This window comes from Staurois parvus, unplaced genomic scaffold (assembly GCF_062004578.1).
Source record: "Staurois parvus isolate SC_StPar_1 unplaced genomic scaffold, SC_StPar_1.0 ptg000560l, whole genome shotgun sequence".
Taxonomy (NCBI): domain Eukaryota; kingdom Metazoa; phylum Chordata; class Amphibia; order Anura; family Ranidae; genus Staurois; species Staurois parvus.
In genome coordinates this window covers 878,080-905,251 of record NW_028318356.1, presented here as the reverse complement: position 1 = coordinate 905,251, position 27,172 = coordinate 878,080, and the positions used below count along the sequence as shown (strand labels likewise).

The following is a 27,172-nucleotide window of genomic DNA, read 5'->3' as shown; positions in this document are numbered from 1 at the left end:
AAGGGAACTGGCCCAAAGCTTAACAAGGGGACGTTAAAAGCGTTTGATTCCCAAATAAAAGAGCCCACATATATGACTAAAGGGTCTAAAAATATAACCCCTTCAAAATTAAATAAAGCAAAAAGGGATGGTCTAGAGGAAGTTGAGGGAGCACGTTGTAATATTACAGGTACCAGGCACTTAAAGCTTAGGCGTCAACCCCGGGTTACAAAGGGTACTGAGTTTTGTAAACCCCCTAGTGGTAAAAGGACTAGCATAGTCTTAAGAAAATTAGAAAGACCGCGCTTGTGGAAGCGCACTCGTAAAAAGGCATGGGGAAGTAGTAGAGCCCAAGTAAGGGGAGACAGGGGAAGTCACCTCTTGGGGCAGGGAGTAGTGTCTCCCTTTGATGAAAATGAAGTCAGCCAGGATTGGACCTTTACAGGTGATAGTCAGCACAGAAGGGCTAAAGGAAGGGTTTTAGGTTTGTGTGTTCCGCCCCCTACGGGGTCAAAACAAAGGGGGGGGATATGTGGCAGTGCGGTGTCATGCCACTGTCATAATCAAGCTGAAAACCCTGGATTCTCAACCAGGCAGGTTGAGGGGCTCCAGAGAGTTGATTTATTGCAGAGGAAACTGGCTTTTCCGTTTCCTCATTTATCCATTAAGTTTGTTTTGGGATCTGGAGCCTGGAGATTTCAAAGAGATCTGGGAGGGATGAAATCTCCAATCCGGGGTCCGTGCTTTGAGAACCCCCAGCACACTGATTGCACAGGTGTGTGCAGGCCTTTTTATAGAGTCCTAACCATAGTTCTGAGCTCCACCCCGGCAGATAGGAGTCAGGCGGGCTCCACCCCGGCAGACAGGAGGTCTCTGCCGTGGAGTCAGGTGGGCTACACCTAGGAGAGGTGGAAGCCAAAAGCAGCAAGGGGCTGCTACAGAATAGCTGTGTGCTAAAGGTTCGCTGGGTGCCAAAAGAACCTTTTGGGAAGAGTCTGCAGGAGGCAGACTTAAAACTGCTTGCAAGCCAGGAGGCTGAATACTATTAATTTGCTTGATGATGGATACCCCTGCGTGGGAAGCATTCTTGTTTATTTGAACTTTCTTGTAAATAAAATTGGGCAAAAAGGCCCTTAAACAGATGCGAGTTGCTGTGTGTTGAAGAAGAGCTCTACCACTTGAAGCGAGTTCCCACAATATATATATATATTTATTATTATAAGGGATTTATATAGTGCCAACAGTTTGACACACACACTTATACACACAATATGTATGCGTATCACAACTTCATTTTTTCATTTTTTCTTTGAAGTGTTTATCACTTTGCTGCTTGCAGCTGCAAGTTAGGAAAACTGGTGCACAAAATCTATTGAATAATGATAGACTTTGTGAAAAGTTGATTTTCTAGCCTTTAGAAGTGTAAGGATAACTGATTTAGATGGTTCCCATACATCTGAACCTGGGCCTCAACAGCCAGGCCATTAAACCCAGTGACCAAGAAGCAGCATTGTAAACTGGTCCCTGGGACTGAAGATCTAATTCAGCTGGGAGGGCCCAAGGAGGGTCTGCCAGGAGTCTGATGAGGTCCAAGTACCAAATCTAGCTGAAGTGATAAGAATCATCAGAATGCCCTCCATCTCAATTATGTGTTCCGCAAGGTGATGGAAGAGTTTCAGAAGGGGAAAGGCATAGATCAGGTTGAACTTATCCCACAGAATCACCAGGGCATCCACTATAAAGGCGAGAGAATCCCTAGACCTAGAGACAAACCTGCTCAGTTGTTGTTAAGCCTAGAAGCTAGAAGGCCAGTGTCTGGTATCCCCACCTTCAACAGATATCATAAAAACACCTTGGGGTAAAGAGACCACTCTCCGGAGTTCAGAAAATAATGACTGAGGAAGTCCACCTGTCAATTTTCCATGCCTTGGATGTGCACTGTGGATAGGGATGGAATGTGACATTCTGTCCAAGCAAGAAACAGGTGTGCTTCTCTATGGGTTTTGAGACTTTTGGTTCTTCCCAAATAGTTCATGCATGCCATTTTTGTGGCATTGTTCACCTGAATCCTGGTCTTGATAACCTTGTAGTTGAGTGGTCCAGCACTGAATGGATAAACAAATCAATATGAGCTCCAGAATACTGATCAGAAGTTGAGATTCTTCCAGCACTCAAGTACCTTGTGCCCACGAAGTACTGAGGACTCCTTCCCTACCCAACAGCCTGGCATCTGTCATGAAAACCTTCCAGATCAGTGGGAGAAAGATTTTCCCTGGACGCAGTGGTGGACCTGGAATTCACCAGGTCAGGGAAAGCCTGATTTTGTGGGTCTGGCAAATGTGAAGGTCCTTAAGGAGATTTAGAATCCATGCAAACCTCTGTACAATCTGGATTGTCTGAAGGACATTGACTGATAGAGACTACACTGACTGTTTTCTCAGAAGAAGGCCATCTGTATATCACGCTATGGGGAAGACCTGAGAGTGAAGCAGAGCAAGAAAAGGGACTAGTACCTTTGTGATAACCTGAGGTGCAGTGGTAGACCAAAAGGCTGCATCCACTGCAATATGCAGGCATCACTGATGCAACTGGAAGATGAGGACATACAGATAGGCATCCATGATGTCCATGGAGACCAAAAGATCTCCTCGATGGAGAAGCAATAGCTAACCTGGCAGAATCCACACAGAATTTCCCTAACTGGAGAAAGGTGCTGAGGAGTATGGGGCAGATGACCTACTTGGGACTATGAAATGGTGAACAAGTTTGGAAAAATGTCTTGTAACGTTCCTTTCTGGGGCAATAGCTATGACTTCTTGAGAGAGGAGCTGCGACAGAACAGCGTGTCAATCCACCAATCTTTTCGGGGATGCTGCAAGTTAGACAACATGAAGTTTGTAATCTCTGGATACAATGTTATAGACCCAGATGTCTGGAATCTCTTGAGAACAGATAACCATAAAGGCCACCAGACCTTCCCCAACTTGGACTAAAAGCAGAACAACAAATAGAAAGGATGCAAAATGACCTTGTGCAATAAGGACACACTGTGTATGAATAGCAAAAGTACATAATGCACTAATGGTTCAAATGAATTAAAGCAGGGCATATACTAACAATCCAAGGAGATGTGCTCTATTCCCTTCTAATGACCAGTGCTCAAAGGCAGTTTCTAGACCCATAGAGGCACAGCGACTTACTCTTTGCTGGAGGATGGCAGCATCCTAGTTGTCAAGTGACCTCTAAAGCTGCACATTCTGCATCCAGGTGGCTTCAGTGTCCCTAGGTAATTTAAGGAAACTCTCCTCTTTCTCAAGCCTATGAGTAATGGTAATGACATTAAATAGCAGTCCTGTGGAAGGGCATAGGAGGAGAATGGGAACAAGACTTTTGGCTAGAACATGCTCACTACTGACCTTCACACAAGAGGTAACACTGAGAACTATGTACATTGTTTGATATTGTTATAATTATTTATTACTGGTATGTACAGTATATAGCTCTGTCAATTGACGCAGTGCTTTAAATACCGTATGTATTGTACATTTACATTAGTACCTGCCCTCAAAGAGCTTGCAATCTAAGGTCCCTAACTCACATTCATACATACACATACTAGGGCCAATTTAGACAGGAGACAATTAACCTCCCAGCATATCTTTGGAGTGTGGGAGGAAACTGAAGTACCCGGAGGAAACCAACATAGGCACAGAGAGAACATGCAAACTCCAGGCAGGTAGTGCCGTGGTTGAGATTCCAACTGATGACCCTGGTGCTGCTAGGCGGAAGCACTAACCACTTATATTTCATAAACACTAACATTGAATTAAAACAAAGCACAACTAGTATCTCTTATTTTCAGATCCCAGATTAGGTTCTGTTTTGCTTACAAAACCTAAGATTATTTTGAAGAAAGCACTAAACATAAAAAATTAAATTGAACCCAGTAAACTAACAAAGAGCAAACAAACCCATCAAGCTTTTATTTGATGATAGGATAGGTATTTTCCAGTGCAGGAAACCTACAATGCCCTATGTGTCATTTTTTTTTCAATACAGTTAAGACAGATTTCTTGATCGTTGAGGACAAACCTATGCAAACCTGAACCTGATCGAACAATTCATCACCTTTTCAAGTGACTATGTGGATAATGAACTTACTGGTCCCTGTGGCCTGTTATACATAGGCCAGAGTTCTGATTTATAGTAGATTTTGAGAACACTGTAGAAATATGAAAAAAGGTTCTCTGTATCACATCATCCCTGTCACTTTACCATTAAACATAATAAAAGCATTGAAAGCCTTAGGGTGTTTGCCATTTCCCCTAGTCTCCTACAGGCTGAACAATTTAAAAACTTTGTAACCTGGATTCTTATTGGATTTATAATGTAAACACAACAGTGCTCACTGGTCCGAATTTAAAGCTAGAAGTCCATATTATTCTATAAATCGCTCTGATTCCTGCTATTAGTTTTGCAGGTTTTTACAAAATCCCTGGTTTTCTCTCTTTTTCAGAGTTAATGAAAGACAAGGTATCCATTTAATATGATGTGTTCATGATACATTGTAGCAATTTATGTTTTGAGTAAAACATAGAGACAAATGCTCTCCCTATAGGTGTGGTTTTGCATTTTCAATTTTGTATTCACAAATACCTTTGAAAACACTTTTAAAATGAATTCATAATGAATTCTTAATACATTTTCAACTAATTTTATTGTTTCCTAATATAAAGAATGTACTGCACTATAACAATTTATTGTTTTATCAATTAATACCTATCTCTATCTAGCAACTTGTGGTTAATTCATCATATATTCATGTGTTTTCTACTGTGATATTATGTTCACCATCAATCAATATTTTGTCCATTGGACAGTGTTTTTACAACCCCTGTTAAGAACAATGTATCAATTTAATATAATGATCTAATCTTGATATATTGTAACAGGGGTGGACTGACAACTCATGGGGCCCCCGGGCAATAGGGGATCATGGGGCCCCTGTGTCCTTGCCCAAACTCAAAAAAGCCTATGAAAAAGGTACCAGGGGCATCTCATGGGGCCCGCTAATGACCCTGGGCCCTCGGGCAGTGCCCGAGTTTCCAAATGGTCAGTCTGCCCCTGCATTATAACAATTTACAGTTTAAGTAAAACTTAGTACCATATGTACTCCTGGTGGTTTTGTGTATTTCTAGTTTCATTCACATATACCATACCTTTCAAAAAGTTTTAATAATCTACCTCATATTCAAAATCTCTTCTAGGTTAATGTTCAATTAATCTTATTCATTTGGTTGTTTTCTAATATAAAGAACTTATTTCACTATTTTATTTTTTTTTTACATACATTTTTTTGATTTATAAAACCCAGGCTGGAAACTTTAGGCATAGTTGACACAGGTAGACTTCAAGTCTAGGCATGTGCAGATTGGGTCAGTAAGGATTAATTGTGTCTTTGAGCTTTGGAGTTATTTCTGCCAATTAGGACTCCTGTAACTCCTCAAATTATAATAGGGTACAGTTCTCATCCTCTGGTGACTGGTCTGAAGCAGCTGCAGCCCCAGGGAAATCAGTAATGGATTCTGGAGGAGAAGGCATGGAAGCATGCTGGCAGACTCTGCGAACATAAAATAGAGGAAAAAATTACCCCAGGATTAGGGAAGACTCTCAGGAGTGTTGCAACTCAGGCAAGGAACAGTGGTCCACATTATCAATGTCAGATCCCTCAGGAAGAATTCTGCAGGACTCACCCCATTACTGTCAGGGGATCATAAGCTGGGAAGGCCTCTTGGACCACTGCCCTTATGATTCTCCATACTAGGTACACAAATTATGTATTGCCCACAAGGGGTACATACAAACTGCCACTGCAGCAAGAAGGGTTAATACCATCTGTGATCAGGTCACAGTAGGGCAAAAATAAGTCAAAGTGTATGTCCAGAAGATCATTGAGAATGATGTATAGGTGAGGAGATAGCAGACAGGGAACAAGGTCTCCAAGAAATAGCATGTGTATACGTAGTGAGCCCCCACAGGAGCAGGAAGGCCAAAGAGCCCATGTAGCCAAACAAGGGACTGCAAGATCTCCAATTTCAAATATGACCCAGCTCTTCTTTCCTCCTTTATCACTGCAATTAATATTTGTCTTAGCTGACGTCTGGCCATGTAACCACTAGTGTCTTGACTGGAACGTTAATCCCTTAGGGTGAAAAAAGAAGTGAATGCAAGGCTCCCTACATATGAGGGCAAAGCCATGACTCACCTAAACTGAGGCATTAGAGACCCTGCAGTTTCCACACAGGCACTCTGGGGACAAAGAGACAGGATTCAGGGAACATGCCACTTCCACGGATCTTCCTCAGGTGGACAAACTCCCTAAGGAGTCTTCAGGGGCAGAGCTCCACCAGACAGGTGCTCCATAGCTCTGGAGCTGACAGCATAAGTGCCTAGGCAAGTACTTTCAGCACAGCAATGAAGGACACATTGCAAGTCAGCCTTGTTTCTTCCTCTGAGAGAGGTCTAAGTACTGCTTCTGAGGCAATTTCAAGGATCAACTGATCAAGAAACATGCAAAATGAGTCCCTTCTGGTTCTAGAGCAACTCAAAAAACCTCCAAGAAGAAAAAGAGTCTGGATGAAAAGAAAAGGTTTTGCTTCTCTTACTGGAGAGAAGAAATCTATTCTCCAAAGATACAGGCAAAAATTGAGATGTGATGGGAGTGGGAGGGGTTATACTAGACTGTCTTTACAGCTTTTGTTTTGCCAGTGTCTAGTCCCTTAAGGGCAGCAGCATAACCCAGTGTACTTGAACAATTTATCCTGTGCCCCTTAAAGTAAAACTAAAGGACTAAACATTTTTTTTTTAATTTTGAGAAGAGTAAGGAAAAGTTAAAACCCTGTCGTGTTTTTTTTTTTTTTTTTCCCCATCTGTGTCCTATTGAGGAGATCCCCCTTCATTTCCTATCTCATAGCCACAACAGGAAGTGACTGGAAACCCTCCAAAGACTGGGAATCCCTGGTTGTCACCAAGGTCACCAGAACTAGTGTCCCTAGATTTCCTTTGTTATTATTCTGGGGCTACCCAAAATTTGGAGTCTTTTACTTTCACTTATGATGGTAAACAGGAAAATTAGAGGCTGAATCTCCAAAATGGGGGCATATACAGCAATAAAAAGTGGACAGTTGCTTTAATTATTCTCAACCCCGTCCAAACCAAAAAAAATTCCTTTAGTTAAACTTTAATGTACAATTAGGAAATGTATGTTTAACATGAGGTAATAAAAGACTAAAGCCTATTAATGCTGAATAATTGTCAGCCACACACCCACTGTACTGTTTGGACTTGTGTACGGTATTTATTTTTTGTTTTCCAATGAAAGGGTTTTGGTTGTGTACTGATCCATGTATGTAACTTATTCTGACTCAATGCATTTTTGAAATTGCTTTCTTACCTTTTTTTTGGTTGTTACAGGTAACAAGACAAAGCAATATAGTGATTACTGTATTTTATGTCTGAAAGTAAGTGGCATACTTACGTCCACGTGAGCATTTCGGATAGGTCATCTTTCCATCCAAACATTTCAATTCCAGAGCAGGGGAAAGACCGAAATGTCCAGGCTTACACCTGATCTGCATATTCTCACCACTTCTGAAGACTTTACGGTGGGAAACACTCCTTGGTAGTAAAATGTTATTTTTAATTATTTTTTGTTCAGAAAGTTGGCAAGAGTCTGAACCTGATAAATAAAAACAGAAGTAACACACTTAAAATCTTACTAAACCCATGACCCTGCATTCACTATATCCAGTCTTCCACAGTACACAGAAAATGGAAATGCTCTCAGTAATTTCCACAGCACACAGAACATGGAAATTATGTTAGTAAATGTAAACTGCTAAATACCATTTCTCATCATCAGTATATAGCAGTCTTGTGACTTCTATCAGTGTCTGGCCAAGTACTGGTTAATCACATTCACCTCTGACTGTCCTATAAGGTTGAAGTGTCCAGACAGCACTGATTGGCCCCGTGCTGATCACATGTACCCACCCCCAAAAAAAACTCTAGCAATGCACACCAAACAGAATGTGCAGACTTGTCACTGCTGCTCTGTACTATGACAGATGGATTGGGAACAGTAAAAGAAAGGGAGGATCAGAGAAGACAAGATCAAACAGCCTTTTTACACAATGCAGAGGATTAACCCATCAGGTTCCATAGTGAGTATAATAACCATACTTCACTGCATATACAGACTGATTTTACTGTTGTGGGTTTATTAACACTTTAAAACTTGTAATTGTTTTATGAGAAATGAATCACTAATAGTTCATTCTTTGTGGTTTTCAGAATAAATGACCCTACCCAGAAGCCTCTTACATAGCCTGGACATAGGTTAGCAAGCCTGCTAAGGGTCAGTGGTGTACATAGGGGGTTCAGCAGGTATAGTCTGCTCCGGGAACTATCACTCTGAAGGTGCTGGCCATCCAATTGGCTGACATGGTTTTTTATCTGTCAGACAGACAGAAGCTTCTGCCTGTCTGACTGCAACAGTTCAGAGCCAAGGACAGGCTCCTCCTCTGCTTCAATCACATGTCACAGCAGAGGGGAGGAGTTCCTTCACTCTGAACTGCCTGCTGATTGGTAAGAGGAAATGCACTAAAGGGGTGTCTGTAGTGGGGGTTAGGCTGGGAAGAAGTGTCTGTACTTGGTGTCTGTACTGAAGCGGGGTCTGTACTTGAGGTGTCTGTACTTGAGGTGTCTGTACTGAAGCGGGGTCTGTACTTGAGGTGTCTGTACTGAAGGGGGGTCTGTACTTGAGGTGTCTGTACTGAAGGGGGGTCTGTACTTGAGGTGTCTGTACTGAAGGGGGGTCTGTACTTGAGGTGTCTGTACTGAAGCGGGGTCTGTACTTGATGTGTCTGTACTCAGGGATTACGCTGGCATGGATGTCTGTTCTGAAGGGGTCTGTACTGAAGGGTGCCTGTATAGATGGAAGTCTGTACTAAGGGTGTCTGTACTGAGGGGTAGGCTGCTGGGTGTGTCTGTACTGATTGGAGCCTGTACTGGGAGGGTTTGTACTGGAGGGTGTCTGTACTAAGGGTGGTCTGTACTAAGGGTTGCCTACATTGATGATGGTTTGTAATGAGGAAAGGGGGGTCTGTACTGGGGGTGTCTGTACTGATGGATTTTTGTACTGAAATATGTTTGTACTGGGGATGTCTGTACTGGGAGTTATCTGTACTGGGGGGTCTGTATTGTAGGGTGTCTGTACTGAGGGGGAATTGTACTGGAAGGTCTGTATGGTTGTCTGCACTGAAGGGTGTCTGTAATGATGGGGGGTATGTACCTCCATGATGTAGCCCATTGATTAGACAGTACTGTCAGCCCTCCTTCATGGGCCCCAGGCCCCATCAGTTCAACAGGGGGGTCGGGCACCTGCTGAGCAGAAGGGCCAGCTGTACTGCCTTATCACTGGAACTGATTTCCTTCTGGCGCTCCTGCAGCACAGTCAACTTCTACATCTCTTCCTCCCACCAACTGCACTGTAGGAGAGCCACAGGGGAATCTGTATCTGTGCCTCACCCCCAACACACACACACACACACCCTAAGGATTCATTCACACAGGTACTCTGGCCATGCAAATGAGTGGATTGTTCATGCATTATCCTTAAAACATGTTTTATTGTTAAAAAGTGGTAAGTATTGTACTCACAACATAGCAAATGTCACAAGCACATCATGCAAAAACAGCACAGCCCAATCCACGATTCGATGTGTCACATGACAGAGCTTGTGACATTTTCTGTTTTGTGAGTACAACATACAATAAAAGCATGTTTTAAGGATAGTGCACTAGGCCGGTACACCCTCTGTTTTTTTTCATGGTTAGAGTGTTCCTAGACTTCTCCAGTCTTATGAGGGCAGCAAGGCAGGAACTATCTGAGCAAGCCAGGATGTGACTGTAACCAGCTGACTTCTCTGGACCCACTCTCAAGCGCAGGAGAATTGGCATTGTTAGTCTGTTTGGTTTGTTCATGCAGCTGGAGCAGCCTGTTGCACTATGGGCAAAGCAGCTTCAGTACAAACACAGCCACAGGGCCTAGTATGACAGGTGCGTAAACGTGGGTGAGTGGTTTTGAATGCACGCTGTCTGTACAGAGCTGTGCACCTGCATGCACACGCCTGTCGAATTAAGACCTGTGGCTGTGTACTTACAGTTGATGGATCCCCATAGTACAACACAGGACGCCATAACAAAGGTCCATGTGAATGACCCCCAAGATCTCATTCACACGCAGAGCTTTATTTATTACCTCAGCATAGTTTTATCTATTTTTTATCTATTTAGATTTAACATTCATTTATTTTGCATTTGTGTCTGCTAATACTGATTTCAGTGTATTTGTAGCAAAAATATAATTTGATATTTTCTGGGAAGGGTGGGCCTGTCAGGTAGGCTATACAAGGCCCCATGATTTCTAACAGTAGCCCTGACTCAAACATGTCTCTGTGATGGAGGTCTATACTGGAAGATGCACAGAATGAGGCCTTTAATAGGGGGATATATTGGAGGTTGTATGCACTGAGGGAGGTCTGTACTTGAGGGTCTGTACTAGGGGTATCTGTACCAAGTGGGGTATGTACTGGGGGGCCTATAATGGGATTGTCATACTGGGGGTCATCTGAACTGAAAAGGGTCTCTACTGGAGGGGGTCTGTACTGATGGGGGTCTGTACTGGGGGTCATCTACACTGAGGGGTGTCTTTACTGAGTAGGGTCTGTACTGGGGGAATCTTTACTGGGGGGGTTGTCTGCACAAGGGTTTGTGTGTACTGAGGGGTGTCTTTACTGGGGAGGGTCTATACTGGAAGATGTCTGTACTGGAAAGGGGGGGGGGTTGTACTGGGGGTTGTCTGCACTGTGGGGTGTCTGTACTGATGGGGGTCCATACAGAGGGATGTTTGTACTGGTGGGCATCTGAACTAGTGGGTGTCTGTACTGAGTACTGAAACAGTTCCCCACACACAGCTAATATGTAAGGTAAAGTCTACAGGCTTTTGAAAATCCATATGTAAATGGATAGAAAATTGGCTAAAAGATTGTGTTCAGAGAGTAGTGGGTGATGATTCATACTCTGAATGGTCTAGGGTTGTCAGTGGTGTATCCCAAGGTGCAGTGTTGGGACCCTTAATTTTTAATATATTTATAAACGATATAGGGTCTGAGATTAAAGAATCACATTTCAGTCTTTGCAGATGACACCAAGCTGTGCAGTGAAATAATGTCCTTACAGGATGTCTCCAAGTTACAAGCTGACCTCAATGCTCTGTTTAATTGGGCAACTATGTGGCAAATGAGGTTTAATGTTGATAAATGTAAGGTTATGCACTTGGGGGCTAAGAATATGCATGCATCATACATACTAGGGGGAGTTCAACTGCGGGAATCAATGGTGGAGAAGGATCTGGGAGTTCTGGTAGATCACAAGCTTAATAATGGCATGCAATGCCAAGCTGCAGTTTCTAAAGCGAGCAAAATCCTCTCTTGTATTAAAAGAGGTATAGACTCCAGAGAGAGAGAGAGATATCATATTACCCCTGTACAAATCATTAGTAAAGCCTTATCTGGAATATGCAGTTCAATTTTGGGCACCAATTCACAAAAAGAACATTGAGGAACTGGAGAAAGTACAGAGAAGGGCAACCAAACTGATAAGAGGCATAGAGGAGCTCAGCTATGAGGAAAGGTTAGAGGAACTGAATTTATTCTCTCTTGAGATGAGGAGACTAAGGGGGGATATGATCAACATGTATAAATACATCAGTGGTTCATATAGTGAACTCAGTGTAGAGTTATTCACCCTGAGGTCATCATAGAGGACAAGGGGGCACTCTTTATGTCTGGAGGAAAAGAAATTTAAATCTCCAAACATGGAAAGGTTTCTTCACAGTAAGAGCTGTGAAAATGTGGAATAGATTCCCTCATGAGTTGGTTCTGGCAAGTTCAGTGGATTGCTTTAAAAAAAGGCCTGAATTCTTTCTTGGATACACAGAATATAACTGGATACTAACATTTTATAGGTAAAGTTGATCCAGGGAATATCCAATTGCCTCTCGGGGGATTTCCCCTGCAGGAGTAAATTGGATCATGTTTTGCTGGGTTTTTTGCATTCCTCTGGATCAACTGTGGGTGTAAGAACTTTTTTCTTTTTAATGGTTGAACTTGATGGACGTTTGTCTTTTTTCGGCCAGACTAACTATGTAACTGTTTAATTGTGTATTGTGGATCTATACTGGGGTTTTGTCTGCACTGAGGAGGGTCAATACTGGGTAAGGAGGGGTGTTTGTACTCTGTGGTGTCTGTACTGGGAAGTCTGTGCTTGGTGGTCTGTACTAAGCGGTCTCTATACTGAGGGGGAGCACATACTGGAGGGTGTCTGTACTAAGTGGGTACTGTACTGGGGGTTTGTACTAGGGGTGTATGTACTGGGGGGTCTGTACTAGAGGTTGACTGTACAAAGAGGGTCTGTACTGGGGTTATCTGTACTGGGTAGTTCTATAATGAGGGGAGTCTGTATTGGAGGGTATCTGTACTGAAGGAGGACTGTAACGGGGGTGTCTGTACTGAGAGGGTCTGTATTATCATTATTGTTATTCTTATACAAGATGTATATAGTGCCAACAGTTTGCACAGTGCTTTACAATCTAAAGGGAGACAATACAGTTACAATACAATAAAATACAAGAGGATTAAGAGGGCTCTGCTCATAAGAGCTAAAAAATTAATAGGGTGAGTACTGAGGGATTAGGCTGGAAGAGAGGGCTTGTAGTGGGCTGGTGTCTGTAATGATTTGATCTGTACTGGGTGGCTGTACTATGCTAAGAGGTTAGGCTGGGAGAGGTGTCTCTACTGGGGGAGGTGACTGTAATTGGGGTCTAAGGGATTAGGATGAAGGGGGGTCTGTATTGAGGGGTTGGGCTGAAAGGGGAGGGTCTGTACCGAGGGAGTAGGCAGGAAGGGGGGTCTGTACTAGAGGGTTAGGCTGGAAGGGGGAACTGTACAAGAGGGAATGGTCTGTAGTAGGGGGTCTATACTGAGGGGTTAGAATGGGAAAGGGTTTGTACTGAGTGGTTGAGCTGTAAGGGGGTCTGTACTGATGGGTTATGCTGGATAGGGGTTCTGTACTGGGTGGGTCTATACTAAGAGGTTAAGTTTGAAGGAGGGTATGTACTGGTAGGGTCCGTACTAAGGGGCTGTACTAAGGGATTAGTCTGGGAAGAAGGTTCCTCTTAAGGGATAAGCTGGCCATACATGGATTAAAATTCAGATGGTTCAGCAGGATCTGGCCAAATTTAAATCTATGACCATTCCTATTTAAGAGGAGTTGATCTAGTGATCAGCTCTTCACAAATGTGACTGTCAGTACATTTTCCCTCAATCAGTACTTGCAATCAATCAGCTGCAGCACTGATCAGTGTATTCTGGGAGCGGACTAGTCCCGATGGTGGAATACAATAGCTCAGTGAGGAAATTGATTAAGGTGGATGGGGGGGAATTTATTTTTTTTTTTTCTTTAGCAAGAGAAGGATGGAAGGGGGGTTACATGCATGTGGTGTTCCCGTACTCGGGAGGCATAGTAGAATGTGTTTTGGGGTGTAATCATAAGTTTGCCTATGCTGTGTGTGCAAAATAACTTGATTAATATTTAATTTCTTTATTTTCCCAAAAATTCTGACATTTATTAATTTTGCCTTTTATTAAATACCTTGGACTGAGTAGAGAAAACACAGGTGGTGCACACACCTAGTGCATTATCCAAGGTTTATTGAAGGGAGTGAAAAATAAAAACATACTCACAGACGAAGCATGTATCTGTAAAGAATTTGCATATAGACGATGGCCACAATGGCAAGCAAGGTGTTCCAACTGTCAGTGCGGTCAAATGGCTGACGCGTTTCGGGGTTGAATCCCCTTCCTCAGAGCTACTGACCAGCCTGTATGAAGGTCAAGCGGTAAATAACCAGGGCTAAATGCCTTGGGAGCAAAGCTCCACCTCCTCTACTTGTTATAAGGCGAGGGGTTGGAGGGGGTTATTTAAAGTGCAATATTTTGTCATTTCTATAAATGCATATACATAAATATATACACATGCACATACACATATACATACATGCACTGAAAGTGAAAGCGAATAAAAAATTAAATATACATGAATACATCATCTGCAAATGTAGATAAATAAAAATGAATATAAAAATAATCGTAGCAATAACACTGGCAACAATGATAAAAATTGAGGTAAAAATAATAATATTAGTAAAAATCATAAAAATGAAAGTCATAAGACTAGTGGATAGTAGATGATCAAAGTATCAAGTGTAGCTGAAGACTATATATATTTATTGAAACTTAAAGCGCCGAGCAAACTGTCGGCGCTACACAAGTCCTGCATAGTAACATTGTGATATTATGTGAAAAAAAAAAGGAAAAATGGGGACAGTAAAAGAGATGAAATAAAAAGTGTGTCTATGGGTAAATGAATGACCTTTAGGAGGCAATGGTTTTGTGAGTTGATAAGACATATGAATATGGTGTAGATACCTCTGATGCAGATGTGTATTGAATGGATGATGGGAGCCTTGCTGGTGATGCCTGAGTGGGATGGTGTGGGAGTGTGCGTTATGCCTGTGGGGAAATGGCTGCTGGAACGCAAGCCACGAGAACGGAAGTAAACTCCGGATGATATCACACCTGGCATCCCTAGAACAAAACATCAACACGTGCAGTGACTGCAAGGCTCCTCCCAGGGGGGAAGAAGGGACTGGAGTCAGCACAGCTGAAGGATAGTTGGAGGGGGTGAATGTGGTGTTGTGGTGATAATGGCAGGGATGGCCTCTGGAACAAAGGGACTGAACTAAAGAGTGATAAGGAGGCATAAGATGAGTGTGACAGTGTTATTGCTACGATTATTTTTATATTTATTTTTTTTTATCTACATTTGCAGATGATGTATTCATGTATATTTAATTTTTTATTTGCTTTCTCTTTCAGTGCATGTATGTATCTATGTATATGTGTATGTGCATGTGTATATATTTATGTATATGCGTTTATAGAAATTACAAAATATTGCACTTTAAATAACCCCCTCCAACCCCACGCCTTATAACAAGTAGAGGAGGTGGAGCTTTGCTCCCAAGGCATTTAGCCCTGGTGATTTACCACTTGACCGTCATACAGGCTGGTCAGTAGCTCTGAGGAAAGGGATTCGTCCCCGAAACGCGTCAGCCATTTGACCGCACTGACAGTTGGAACACCTTGCTTGCCGTTGTGGCCATTGTCTTTATGCAAATTCTTTTCAGATACATGCTTCGTCTGTGAGTATGTTTTTATTTTTCACTCCCTCCAATAAACCTTAAATAATGAACTAGGTGTGTGCGTCACCTGTTTTCTCTCTATCCAGTGGCTGATCTCCCCATCTGAGGAGGGCTGCACCCCTTAAGCATTTCCTTTGGTTGTCTCTGTCCTGGTTCCCTTGGCTTCCCTTTTGGCTGTGCATATCCTGAGGCGCTGGAGAGTACATTAAATACCTTGGACTGTCTACTTTCCCAAAAGGGGTCATTTGTGGGTTTTTTGTACTGTCCTGGAATTTTAGGGCCTCAAGAAATGAGGTAGTCAGTACTGCAGGATTAATCAGTTTTTAAATATGATGGATATACCAAAGTTTGTAGACTCGATAACTTTCACACAGACAAAATAAAATACACTGATTTGGGTTATTTTTACCAAAGTGTAGCAGGATACATAGGATACATTTTAGCCTAAATGTATGAAGAAAGATTATTTATTTGCAAAATGTTATAACATAAACTAAGACATTTGTTCCCCATGTTTTGGTATTTTTTTAATTTATATAGCAAAAAATAAAAAAAACTCTGCAATGAATAAATATCACCAAAAGATAGCACTATCTGTTTCAAAATGGCCTGGGCAGGAAGGGGTTGAAACTGTCTAGTCTTGAAGTGTTTTTCTTTCAATGAAAACACTATTTCCTGCTCTTATACTCAAGTGGCCTGGTCTGACATAGTTGAGTAATGGCCACATCACAAATGTCCGCACACAGACTGGTACTTCAGAGAAAGCCAGGGAGTGTGTCAGACCAGTTCTGTTTCTGAGAGCTGATTACTGAGTTTATTATATTATTACCTCAAATTTATATACTGCATGTATACATGGAACTTTTAGTTGCCTTGTTGACATATAATCAACCCCTTGGCTGTCGTGCACTTTTTCAGCATAACAATGATCCAAAACACACATCTAAGGCCATTATTGCATTTCTGAAGAAGAACAGGGTGAAAGTGATTTAGTGGCCAAGTATGCCTCCTGACCTGAACCCAACCGAACACCTATGGGGAATTCTGAAGAGACAAGTTGAGCATCAGTCTCCATCCAGTATCCAGGCTCTAAAAGAGGTCGTTCTTGAAGACTTCGTGCTGCCCTTACAAATCATGGAGGTCATACAAAATACTAGATGGAGGAGTTTTTGTTGTGGGGTGGATTCATTATTACATCAACTAATTTGAGTAAAACTGAATATTTTGTAATCTAAGTTATATTATTAACCTTACTTTTATGTAATGAGCTAAATAAATGTTCTATACAACTCAGTTTTGTCAGGCCTTAAGGGTTACTTGCCACCAGTTGACCCACCCAACCCCAGCCCTTCCTTGCCCATAATTCCACCCCTCCCCCACCCCTAATTCCACCCATAAACACTCCCTCATAAATTATCTCATGAAATGACACTGTTAAATGTTTTATGTAAAATAAGGTTACAAAAATAAATATTAACAACCACAGCTTTAACAATATTAACATAAAGCAATGTAAACATCTCCTCCATCCTCCTCCTTCTCCATCCCATTTCCTCCTTCTCCTGCCATCCCATCTTCCATGTCCTCCTCCTCCAGTGTCATCTCCTTCATCACATGTCCTCCTCGTCTTCCAATCCCATCTCCTCAATCCCACGTCCTCTTCCAGTACCATCTCCTCCATCTCATGTCCTCCACCAGTCCCCCACTGACAGACTTGACCCCCCAATTACCACCCCCCCATCCCCCCACTGACAAACTCCTCATGGACTCACTGATAATGGTACAGGGCACACAGCAGGGTACAGGGCACACAGCAGGGTACAGGGCACACAGCAGGGTACAGGGTACACAGCAGGGCACACAGCAGGGTACAGGGCACACAGGAGGGTACAAGGCACACACAGGAGGGTACACAACATGGTACAGGGCACACAGCACGGCACAGGACACACAGAATGGTACAGGGAACACAGCAGGATATGCAAGCTACAAGTTTTCTGTATTTACTGACAGTAGTTGGAATGTGAGTGAAGTCAGCAGAGGTCGGAGCCGTAACAGCATGTTTTCCTTGGCAGGGAAGCAGAGAGGGAGAAGGGCTTTGGCTTCATATTCTCCTATCAAGAGAGAAGGGCTGTCCTGACAGCAGGCTGCCCAGTGACAGCTCACCATAATCAGTGTTTAGACCACCCCCTCTCCTGTCCCATTTGCCATCCCGCCCACCGACAAAGAGAGCAGTCCGGCCTGCAGAGAGAGAACTCAATTACTTGCCCCCACGTTATTTTCACTTGCCAAATGTGAGCGGAAATTTTGAGGGCTGTTTATACACTATATTGCCAAAAGTGGGACACCCCTCAAAATCATTGGCTTCAGGTGTTCCAATCACCTCCATGACCACAGGTGTATAAAATCAAGCACCGAGGCATGCAGACTGCTTCTACAAATATTTGTGAAAGAATGGGTCACTCTCAGGAGCTCAGTGAATTCAAGCGTGGCACCGTGATAGGTTGTTACCTGTGCAATAAGTCCATCTGTGAAATTTCCTTGCTACTAAATATTCCACACTCAACTGTTAGTAGTATTATAACAAATTGGAAGCAACTGGGAACAACAGCAACTCAGCCATGAAGTGGTAGGCAACATAAAATGACAGAGCGGGGTCAGCGCATGCTGAAGAGCTTCATGGAATGCGTTTCCATGGCCAAGCAGCTGCAACCAAGCCTTACACGACCAAGTGCAATGCAAAGCGTCAGATGCAGTGGTGTAAAGCACACTGCCACTGGACTCTAGAGCAGTTGAGACGTGTTCTCTGTCTGGCGATCCAAAGGGTGTGTCTGGGTTTGGCGGTTGCCAGGAAAACGGTACTTGCCTGACTGCATTGTGCAAGTGTAAAGTTTGGAGGGGGGATTATGGTGTGGGATTGCTTTTCAGGAGTTGGGCTTGGCCCCTTAGTTCCAGTGAAGGGAACTCTTAAGGTGTCAGCATACAAAGACATTTTGGACAATTTCATGTTCCCAACTTTGTGGGAACAGTTTGGGGATGGCCCCTTCCCGTTTCAACATGACTGTGCACCAGTGCACAAAGCAAGGTCCATAAAGACATGAATGTGTGGACAGCACAGTGGCTAAAGGGTTTGCACTTGAGCCTGGCAGTACTATGATCGTTGATTTGAATCCCAACCACTGCACCATCTGCCTGGAGTTTGCATGTTCTCCTTGTGCCTGCATGAGATTCCTGCAGGTACTTCAGTTTCCTCCTACATTACAAAGGCATGCTGGTAGGTTAATTGGATCATGTCTAAATTGGCCCTAGTATGTGTATATATGAATGTGAGTAAGGGACCTTAGGTTGTACACCCCTTGAGGGTTAGGGCCTGATGTGAATGTACAATATATATGTAAAGTGCTGCATAAATTGACAGCGCTATATACTGTAATCACCTGTAATAAATAAAAAATAAAATGAGCGTTTAGGGTGGAGGATCTTGACTGGCCTGCACAAAGTCCTCAACTCAACACAATAGAAAACCTTTGGGATGAATTAGAGCAAAGACTGCAAGCCAGGCCTTCTCGTCCAACATCAATGCCTGACCTCACAAATGCACTTCTGGAAGAATGGTCAAACATTTCCACAGACACACTCCTAAACATTGTGGACAGCCTTCCCAGAAGAGTTATAGCTGCAAATGGTGGGCCAACTCAATACTGAACCCTACAGACTAAGACTGGGAGGTCAGTAAAGTTCATGTGCATGGAAAGGTAGGCATCCCAATACTTTTGGCAATATTGTGTGTGTATATATATATATATATATATACACAGGTGAAACTCGAAAAATTAGAATATCGTGCAAAAGTTAATTTATTTCCGTAATGCAACTTAAAAGGTGAAACTAATATATGAGATAGACTCGTTACATGCAAAGCAAGATAGTTCAAGCCATGATTTGTCATAATTGTGATGATTATGGCTTACAGCTTATGAAAACTCCAAATCCACAATCTCAGAAAATTAAAACTATCAGGTAAAGCTATGACTTACCAGAAACTTTCTTTGCACACGTAGGGTAGATTAATTTTCCTCTTTCACATTTAGTTGTTAATGTTGAGGGAGATGTCTCTAGCTGGTATCCGGGTAAGCACAAAAACTCAATTATTCTGCCATGTTCAAAATATTGTTTTTCTGTTATAAAATTCTTTAGCTGAATATTATTATTGAACAGTTCCCTTTGCCCCACCGTGCACGGCTCTGTAAACAGATCATAAATAACATATTAACACAATGTCACCTCTGATGTACACATTACCTAAGATATACACGTTACATAAGATAAAATATGAGCAAGTGCATGATTTTTATGGAAGTCTTAACCCTTCTCTTCTTTTTTCGGCAACAGATTGTCTCTATGACAAAATCTCAGCCCTGTCCTGCCCCAACCTGGCCACTTCTGTCTCCAATAGTTCAATGTCATCCACCCTGGACACATTGGCCCACTCACTACACACAGAATTAGGCCCCGACCGCTACGGCCCTGGCAAACAGACTGTACCAGATGCCTCAAAAAACATGGCTGTGCTTTTGAGCATTTATGGTGTAAGACTAAGACCCAGCAAGACTTCAACCAACACAAATCTGCCCTTCAAAAATACAGTTCTTGTCTCCACACTGCCAAACAGACCTATTTTATCACTCTCATTAACACTCTCTCACGCAATCCCCGTCAACTCTTTTCTACCTTTACCTCTCTACTTCATCCTTCTCTACCTCCACTCACTAACTCACTCACTTCCCAGGAGATCGCTAATCACTTAAAAAATAAGAATACAATTTGTGACGAGATCTCCACTGTAATGTAACACGGCAGCAGCGGGAATACCGGGCCTACCGCTCCATATTCGCTCCATAAGACATTTTCACCCATTTTTTTTTTGGGGGGGGATGCGTTTTATGGAGTGAAAAATACAGTAATCACAATGAAAAAAACTGACTCCAATAATAGTCTGATAACACCACCTAACTTTTCTTGCTCCAAGAAATGTGACACTGAAGAATCTTCAACAAAAAACAAACAGAAAAATACCATCCAAGAATGAATGATCTGTGATGAATGGCATACATGTAAACCTTCTCTGGTAGCACTGGGAAATTTTAGGCTTTTTGTAACATGCATGAAGGCAATGCTTTCTTGATCACTGGAAGCACAATTGTAACCTTTTACTCATTCTATGCAAGGGTAAGGTTATTCAATCATGACTCAATATGAAACACATTTCCAAACTGGCAGTTATGTTATCTCAAGCCACTGCTAATTTTTTATGCATTTATATTTTTAATATGTTATTTTGTATATTTTGCTTTGCTTGTATATCTGACAGGAGTTATAACCCTTCCTTGCTCTATCCAAATTGGAAAAAAAAAGTTTTGCCTATAGTTCTAATTTAAAGTGGTTGTAAACAATCTCACAGACTCAGTGAAGTGAATAACCTCAGATGATACACAGAGGTGAAACAAATCCCCCTACATAAGTTGTTTATTTGCTGTCATCTCTTTTGTACATCCCTTTAAAAGTACTGATTTTAGGTAAAATCCTGTATTTCTCAGTATCACAGAGAAGGGGCCAGGGAGCTGCAGTTAGAGCTCTGTGAGAGCTGATTGGAGGAAAGAGACACAGCCCCCTCCACACAGCACACAGGAGCTGACACAAATTTATCTCCTGGGGAAACCTGTTAGAAGTGACACATGCTGATAACAAAGGATCAAAGTGCCAGAAAGATACAACACTTAGAGTTTTGGAGAGAGAGAAATAAACACTACAGATAACTGAAACACCCAAAAGTCCATGTGCTGAAGACATAATTGAATTGTAAAAATAAAAATAAAAAATAAAAAAAATATATATAAAAAAATGAAAGTGCCCACTTCTTTTCTTCAAAAAATATTTTCACCTTCCACCAGTGCACACACCAACATTGAATACACTCACCAGAACTTGGTGAGTAAAAGACCTTTAAGGAATTTTAGGGATCCTAAACCCTCTTTGGTGCCACGCTAGGGAAAATCTTCACCCTCCAAATAGACTCCACCATCCAACCAAAAGAAAAAAACTCAAATAGCATAATATTGTCACACAATGGTAACTTATTCCAAATCGAGATTAAGGCCACTCACATGTTAATCACTTGCTAAAGGCATGTTTATTATGTATAACAGGCTTCAGTTCCAGCAGATATACAACCTTTTCCTTCCAGGACTCTCACATCCACAATGGAACAAGGACAAAACTCCTCTTAGACCAAACAGTGAACCAAGATGGCCGCTGGAACGCACCGCTCCGCGTGCGTTCCACTCACCGGAAATGACGTCAGGCGCATAGACTGTCCACACTCTATGCGCCTGACGTCATTTCCGGTGAGTGGAACGCACGCGGAGCGGTGCATTCCAGCGGCCATCTTGGTTCACTGTTTGGTCTAAGAGGAGTTTTGTCCTTGTTCCATTGTGGATGTGAGAGTCCTGGAAGGAAAAGGTTGTATATCTGCTGGAACTGAAGCCTGTTATACATAATAAACATGCCTTTAGCAAGTGATTAACATGTGAGTGGCCTTAATCTCGATTTGGAATAAGTTACCATTGTGTGACAATATTATGCTATGTGAGTTTTTTTCTTTTGGTTGGATGGTGGAGTCTATTCGGAGGGTGAAGATTTTCCCTAGCGTGGCACCAAAGAGGGTTTAGGATCCCTAAAATTCCTTAAAGGTCTTTTACTCACCAAGTTCTGGTGAGTGTATTCAATGTTGGTGTGTGCACTGGTGGAAGGTGAAAATATTTTTTGAAGAAAAGAAGTGGGCACTTTCATTTTTTTATATATATATTTTTTTTATTTTTTAATTTTATTTTTACAATTCAATTATGTCTTCAGCACATGGACTTTTGGGTGTTTTTGTTCATTATTAAGGGGAAACACGAATAATTTATGCACTTATTTTAATGATTTATTATATTGATTAATTATCTAAATTTGCGCTGTTTATTTATATTTATATTGTTTGTGTTTTCACGATTGGCACAGCAGCATTTTTAGAGTGTTATTTGGAAAGTTTTGGCGCAGTAATAAGTTTTCTTGTATAACTACAGATAACTGCTCTGTTCAGATTTCAAGACTGAGGTTTACAACCACTTGAATGTTCATGTAGATGGTTTTCCACTTAACAGTTTGAAATAACCAATTATCACCTCTAAAATCAGTGCTATAAAAAGTCAGCTCCAAAATTTCCAAATACAAGCTTTCTATCCGCAATCTTCTTCAATGAATTACTTTTCACAATAATTTAAAGATGAACTCCAGGAGCACATCATACACAGATGAAATACAAATTGAGCAATTGTTTTACCTGCCAAAGGGTTTGTCATTTTGTCCTTACAATTCTGAGATTTACACAGCTGTAACACACAGCACAGTCCTGTGTAGCATGCAGTTGACCTGACTTTTCCATGTTGCAATTAAGTAACACTTACAGGTCTTTTCCATCCTTTAGCATTGACTGGAAAGTGAAACTAGAAGCAGCTGTCGAGTTCATTCTTACATCACACTGCTCTTCCCACTGATCACCATAACCTTTGCTAACCCATGAGCACTGCAGCAAAAATTGGCTCCATGTGCTTCTTTCCATTTTCCCAGCCTAGTCTCTGCAGTAAAGGGGACTGCAACATAGATGATACAAGGTTACATTCAAGTACTTACACAGTACGCATAAAAAAAACACATGAAATGATTTAATAATGAATCCAGAGCTGCATGAATTTGTCTTTTATATCTGTAAAGAGCTCAGCTTTAAAATGGTAAAAACATTTTCTTCTAATCTCACCTAGGCAAACTGGTGGCTCTGTCCAAAGTCCATTTCTGCAAGTAATTTCCAAACTTCCCAGAGCTTTATATAATTTTGTACATTGATATTCCAATATAGAGCCAGAAGTGTATTGTTCCTGTGTTATTCCTTTTACTTCTCCATATGTAACAATCGGTGGAGATGTGCAATTCTGTCCTTGTTCTTGAATATTAAAAAAAAAAAACATAGAAAACTATTGTCACATGTACTTAGATGTATTAGATTTATTAAAGGTACATAGGTATAGCATTGACAATTTACACAGTTATTTGCATACTGTACATTCTTATTAGTCACTACCCTCAAGAAGCTTACAATGTAAGGTCTATTTCTCACATACAGTACATACATGCACATGCTAGGGTCAGGTTGGGCAGGAGCTAATTAACCTACCTTAATCCTTGAAATGTGGGAGGAAACTAGACTACCCAGTGGAAACCCACAAAAGCATACACAGTACATGCAAACTCCATGCAGACAGTGTCCCAACCAGGAGTTGAACCAGGAAGCCCAGTACTTCAAAGCAAAATTGTTAACGACTAAGGCAATGTGAATATTAGCATCTTCCCCTCCTTTTTAAAACATGCACTGATCACCTTCATACTTAAAAAATACTCACAGGACCTCAGCAGTATGAACAACTGAAGACTTATTTACTTGCTCCAGTGTACCATCATACTTCTAGAACACCTGGGGGGGGGATTTGTTAAAACTGGAGCACACAGAATCTGCTGCATTAGTACATAGTAACCAATCAGCTTCTAAGTTTTATGGACAAAGCTTACTTGATCATGCTGAAGTTAGAAGCTGATTGGTTAATATGTGCAGCTGCAGTAGATTCTGTGTGCTCCAGTTTTAGTAAATCTCCCCCCCCCCCCAAAGTCTACAAGTATCTGAGCTATTACCCCATTAATAGCAACTTTCTCAACACCCTTACAGTTAACCATCTGCTCCCACACAAAAAACTTCACTCCCTTGGCATCCAAGACTCTGTCTTAGTTCTCTTCCAGCCTAGGAAATGTTTCAGTATTAATTACAACACATATTTTCCTCTTCCTTTCCTCTTTCCATAGGGGTTCCCCAAGGCTCTGTCTTCAGACCCCCTTCTCTTCTTTAGCTACATGGGACTGAGATTGAGCTCTGCAGTCACTTTTGCAGCAGTTGTTTCCTTATTCTGGGTCACAATCAGGCGCAATGTCCTTTTATCTCTTTTGGTCAGTTGACCATATCAACCACGCTTATGATTACCAAATGACGTTTCCCCAGAAACTGTATATGCTGTCATAACCTATGATACTGTACCTTGTGACATGGCAAATAAATTGGAAACTTTAGCCACAGGGGCATCAGTTAAGCGGGCACCAACAATCAGCCCTCAGTAAGCTCTGACATGATCCCGTATTACTAGCAAAGTGCGCAGTGAATGATCAAAATGAGGCTTCCCACCTGTTATCTATATGTCTCATCACACAGTGGAAGCAAAAGAACGTTACATCACTTCCTCTTTCAACATGAATCAGACTTTTTGAAGCAATACACAAGGAGGTAACTTATAATTTATATTTTATGCAAAACTTCTTAGCATACAGACTTCTGTGTATATTTATATATTCTTAATACAAGTTTCCATGGCATCCTCCTTTCTTTTTTTCTCTCAGATACATATTTGATATTTCAAATGAGAAAAAAAGAAAGCGCACCAACCTTGCACATTGCCTCAATAACAAAATGTGAATTTATTAAAATAGGGTGTATACTCACAAATGTAGAAGTATAAAACACATGTAAAATCCAAAATTGGAATACGAGACACATGCGAGTCCTACCAAAATGGGAGACACTCGGAGTACAGCTGACACATTTTGAAGGGAGATCCCCTCTTCATCACAGCTAACAAAATTAGGAATGCCCTCTTCTATATATGTCACCAAACTAAATGTGAGCACTCCCATATGGGTTGGACACTCACAGCTAAGGAGGTGGGGCATAGATATCAAGGGTAAACATGCTTTAAAAAAAACAATGTGGAACATCAGATGTATGTACACAAGTAACAACCATGCATAAGGTTACAAAATTGTAATTAGTAATGATAGTACTCATGAAATCGATAAATGTATAAAAAAGTATATAATATGATGTTAAAACTGACTTTCAAAAGCGTTTGAATCATTTGGGGAGCATATAGGGATTACTCACAGGAAATTATAAATCAAGATTATTGGAGGTGAACAGACTCTGTATCGCCTCTTAGGAGTAGATGGGCGATAATAAGCAAAATGAACAATGGGGGGGGACAGAGCAGCTAGGATCAACAAGGGGGCTCCAGGTGCCGACGGAACGCGCACCAATGTCAGCACACAGGATGCGCCTGCATTATGTGTTCCAGCCACCATCCAGAGCCCCAAAGATAAGCTCATCCATCAATGGAATGCACGCCTATTGGAGAAGGGACGGGCGGCTGCACAATACGTGCCAGCCACGACTTTCGGCTCCCAAAAGACGTCACTTTCAGTGTATAGAGACACCTGTGCCATTGACCAAGCCTCCATCTCATACCAATAGTGGAGAGACGAGGGGAAAGTTCCAACCCTGTATCCATGGACCGCAGTGGGTGGGGGGGGGGGGGGAGGGGCATCAACAAAATTTGTATGTTAATACCCTTAAGAATAAAAGACAGTATTAGTAAAACAGTTGGTTGATTGGAAGGATAAAATATGCCCATATTATAGTCACTGGCCATAAAAAGAATAAATGAAACAAACACATGATGTATTGAGCACATAATGTGAAGTAACAACAATTGATAAATAATAAATTATAAAAACCGGCTGTCATCAATTAATAAATATATACATATGTATATACAGGTGAAACTCGAAAAATTAGAATATCATGCAAAAGTTCATTTATTTCAGTAATGCAACTTAAAAGGTGAAACTAATATATGAGATAGACTCATTACATGCAAAGCAAGATAGTTCAAGCCGTGATTTGTCATAATTGTGATGATTATGGCTTACAGCTCATGAAAACCCCAAATCCACAATCTCAGAAAATTAGAATATTACATGCAATCAATAAAACAAGGATTGTACATAGAACAATATCGGACCTCTGAAAAGTATAAGCATGCATATGTACTCAGTACTTGGTTTGGGCCCCTTTTGCAGCAATTACTGCCTCAATGCAGCATGGCATGGAAGCTATCAGCCTGTGGCACTGCTGAGGTGTTATGGAAGACCAGGATGCTTCAATAGTGGCCTTCAGCTCTTCTGCATTGTTCGGTCTCATGTCTCTCATCTTTCTCTTGGCAATGCCCCATAGATTCTCTACGGGGTTCAGGTCAGGCGAGTTTGCTGGCCAATCAAGCACAGTAATCCCACGGTCATTGAACCAGATTTTAGTGCTTTTGGCAATGTGGGCAGGTGCCAAGTCCTGCTGGAAAATGAAGTCAGCATCCCCATAAAGCTCATCTGTGGAAGGAAGCATGAAGTGCTCCAAAATCTCCTGGTAGATGGCTGCATTGACCTTGGACTTAATGAAGCACAGTGGACCAACACCAGAGGATGACATGGCTCCCCAAATCAACACAGACTGTGGACACTTCACTCTAGACTTCAAGCATCTTGCAGTGTGTGCCTCTCCATTCTTCCTCCATACTTTGGGTCCTTGGTTTCCAAATGAGATGCAAAAGTTGCTCTCATCAGAAAAGAGGACTTTGGACCACTGAGCAACAGACCAGGTCTGTTTTTCTTTAACCCAAGTAAGATGCTTCTGGCATTGTTTGTTGTTCAGGAGCGGCTTGAGAAGAGGAATACAACATTTGAAGCCCATGTCCAGGATCCGTCTGTGTGTGGTGGCTCTTGATGCACTGGCTCCAGCCTCAGTCCACTCCTTGTGAAAGTCCCCAGCACTTTTGAATGGCC

General features: G+C 41.8%; 1 protein-coding gene across 1 annotated transcript in view; it reads right to left on the bottom strand.

The window, feature by feature from the left end:
* LOC149450908 (coagulation factor XIII B chain-like) overlaps nucleotides 1-27,172 on the bottom strand; it is a 72,186-nt gene that overhangs the window by 21,981 nt on the left and 23,033 nt on the right. Inside the window, exons 6-8 of the mRNA XM_089691284.1 lie at nucleotides 23,223-23,405; nucleotides 19,402-19,608; nucleotides 7,517-7,717 (exon numbers count right to left, since the gene is read on the bottom strand). Of these exons, the coding sequence (XP_089547410.1) occupies nucleotides 7,517-7,717; nucleotides 19,402-19,608; nucleotides 23,223-23,405 (591 nt within the window). The remainder of the gene's footprint in view (nucleotides 1-7,516; nucleotides 7,718-19,401; nucleotides 19,609-23,222; nucleotides 23,406-27,172) is intronic.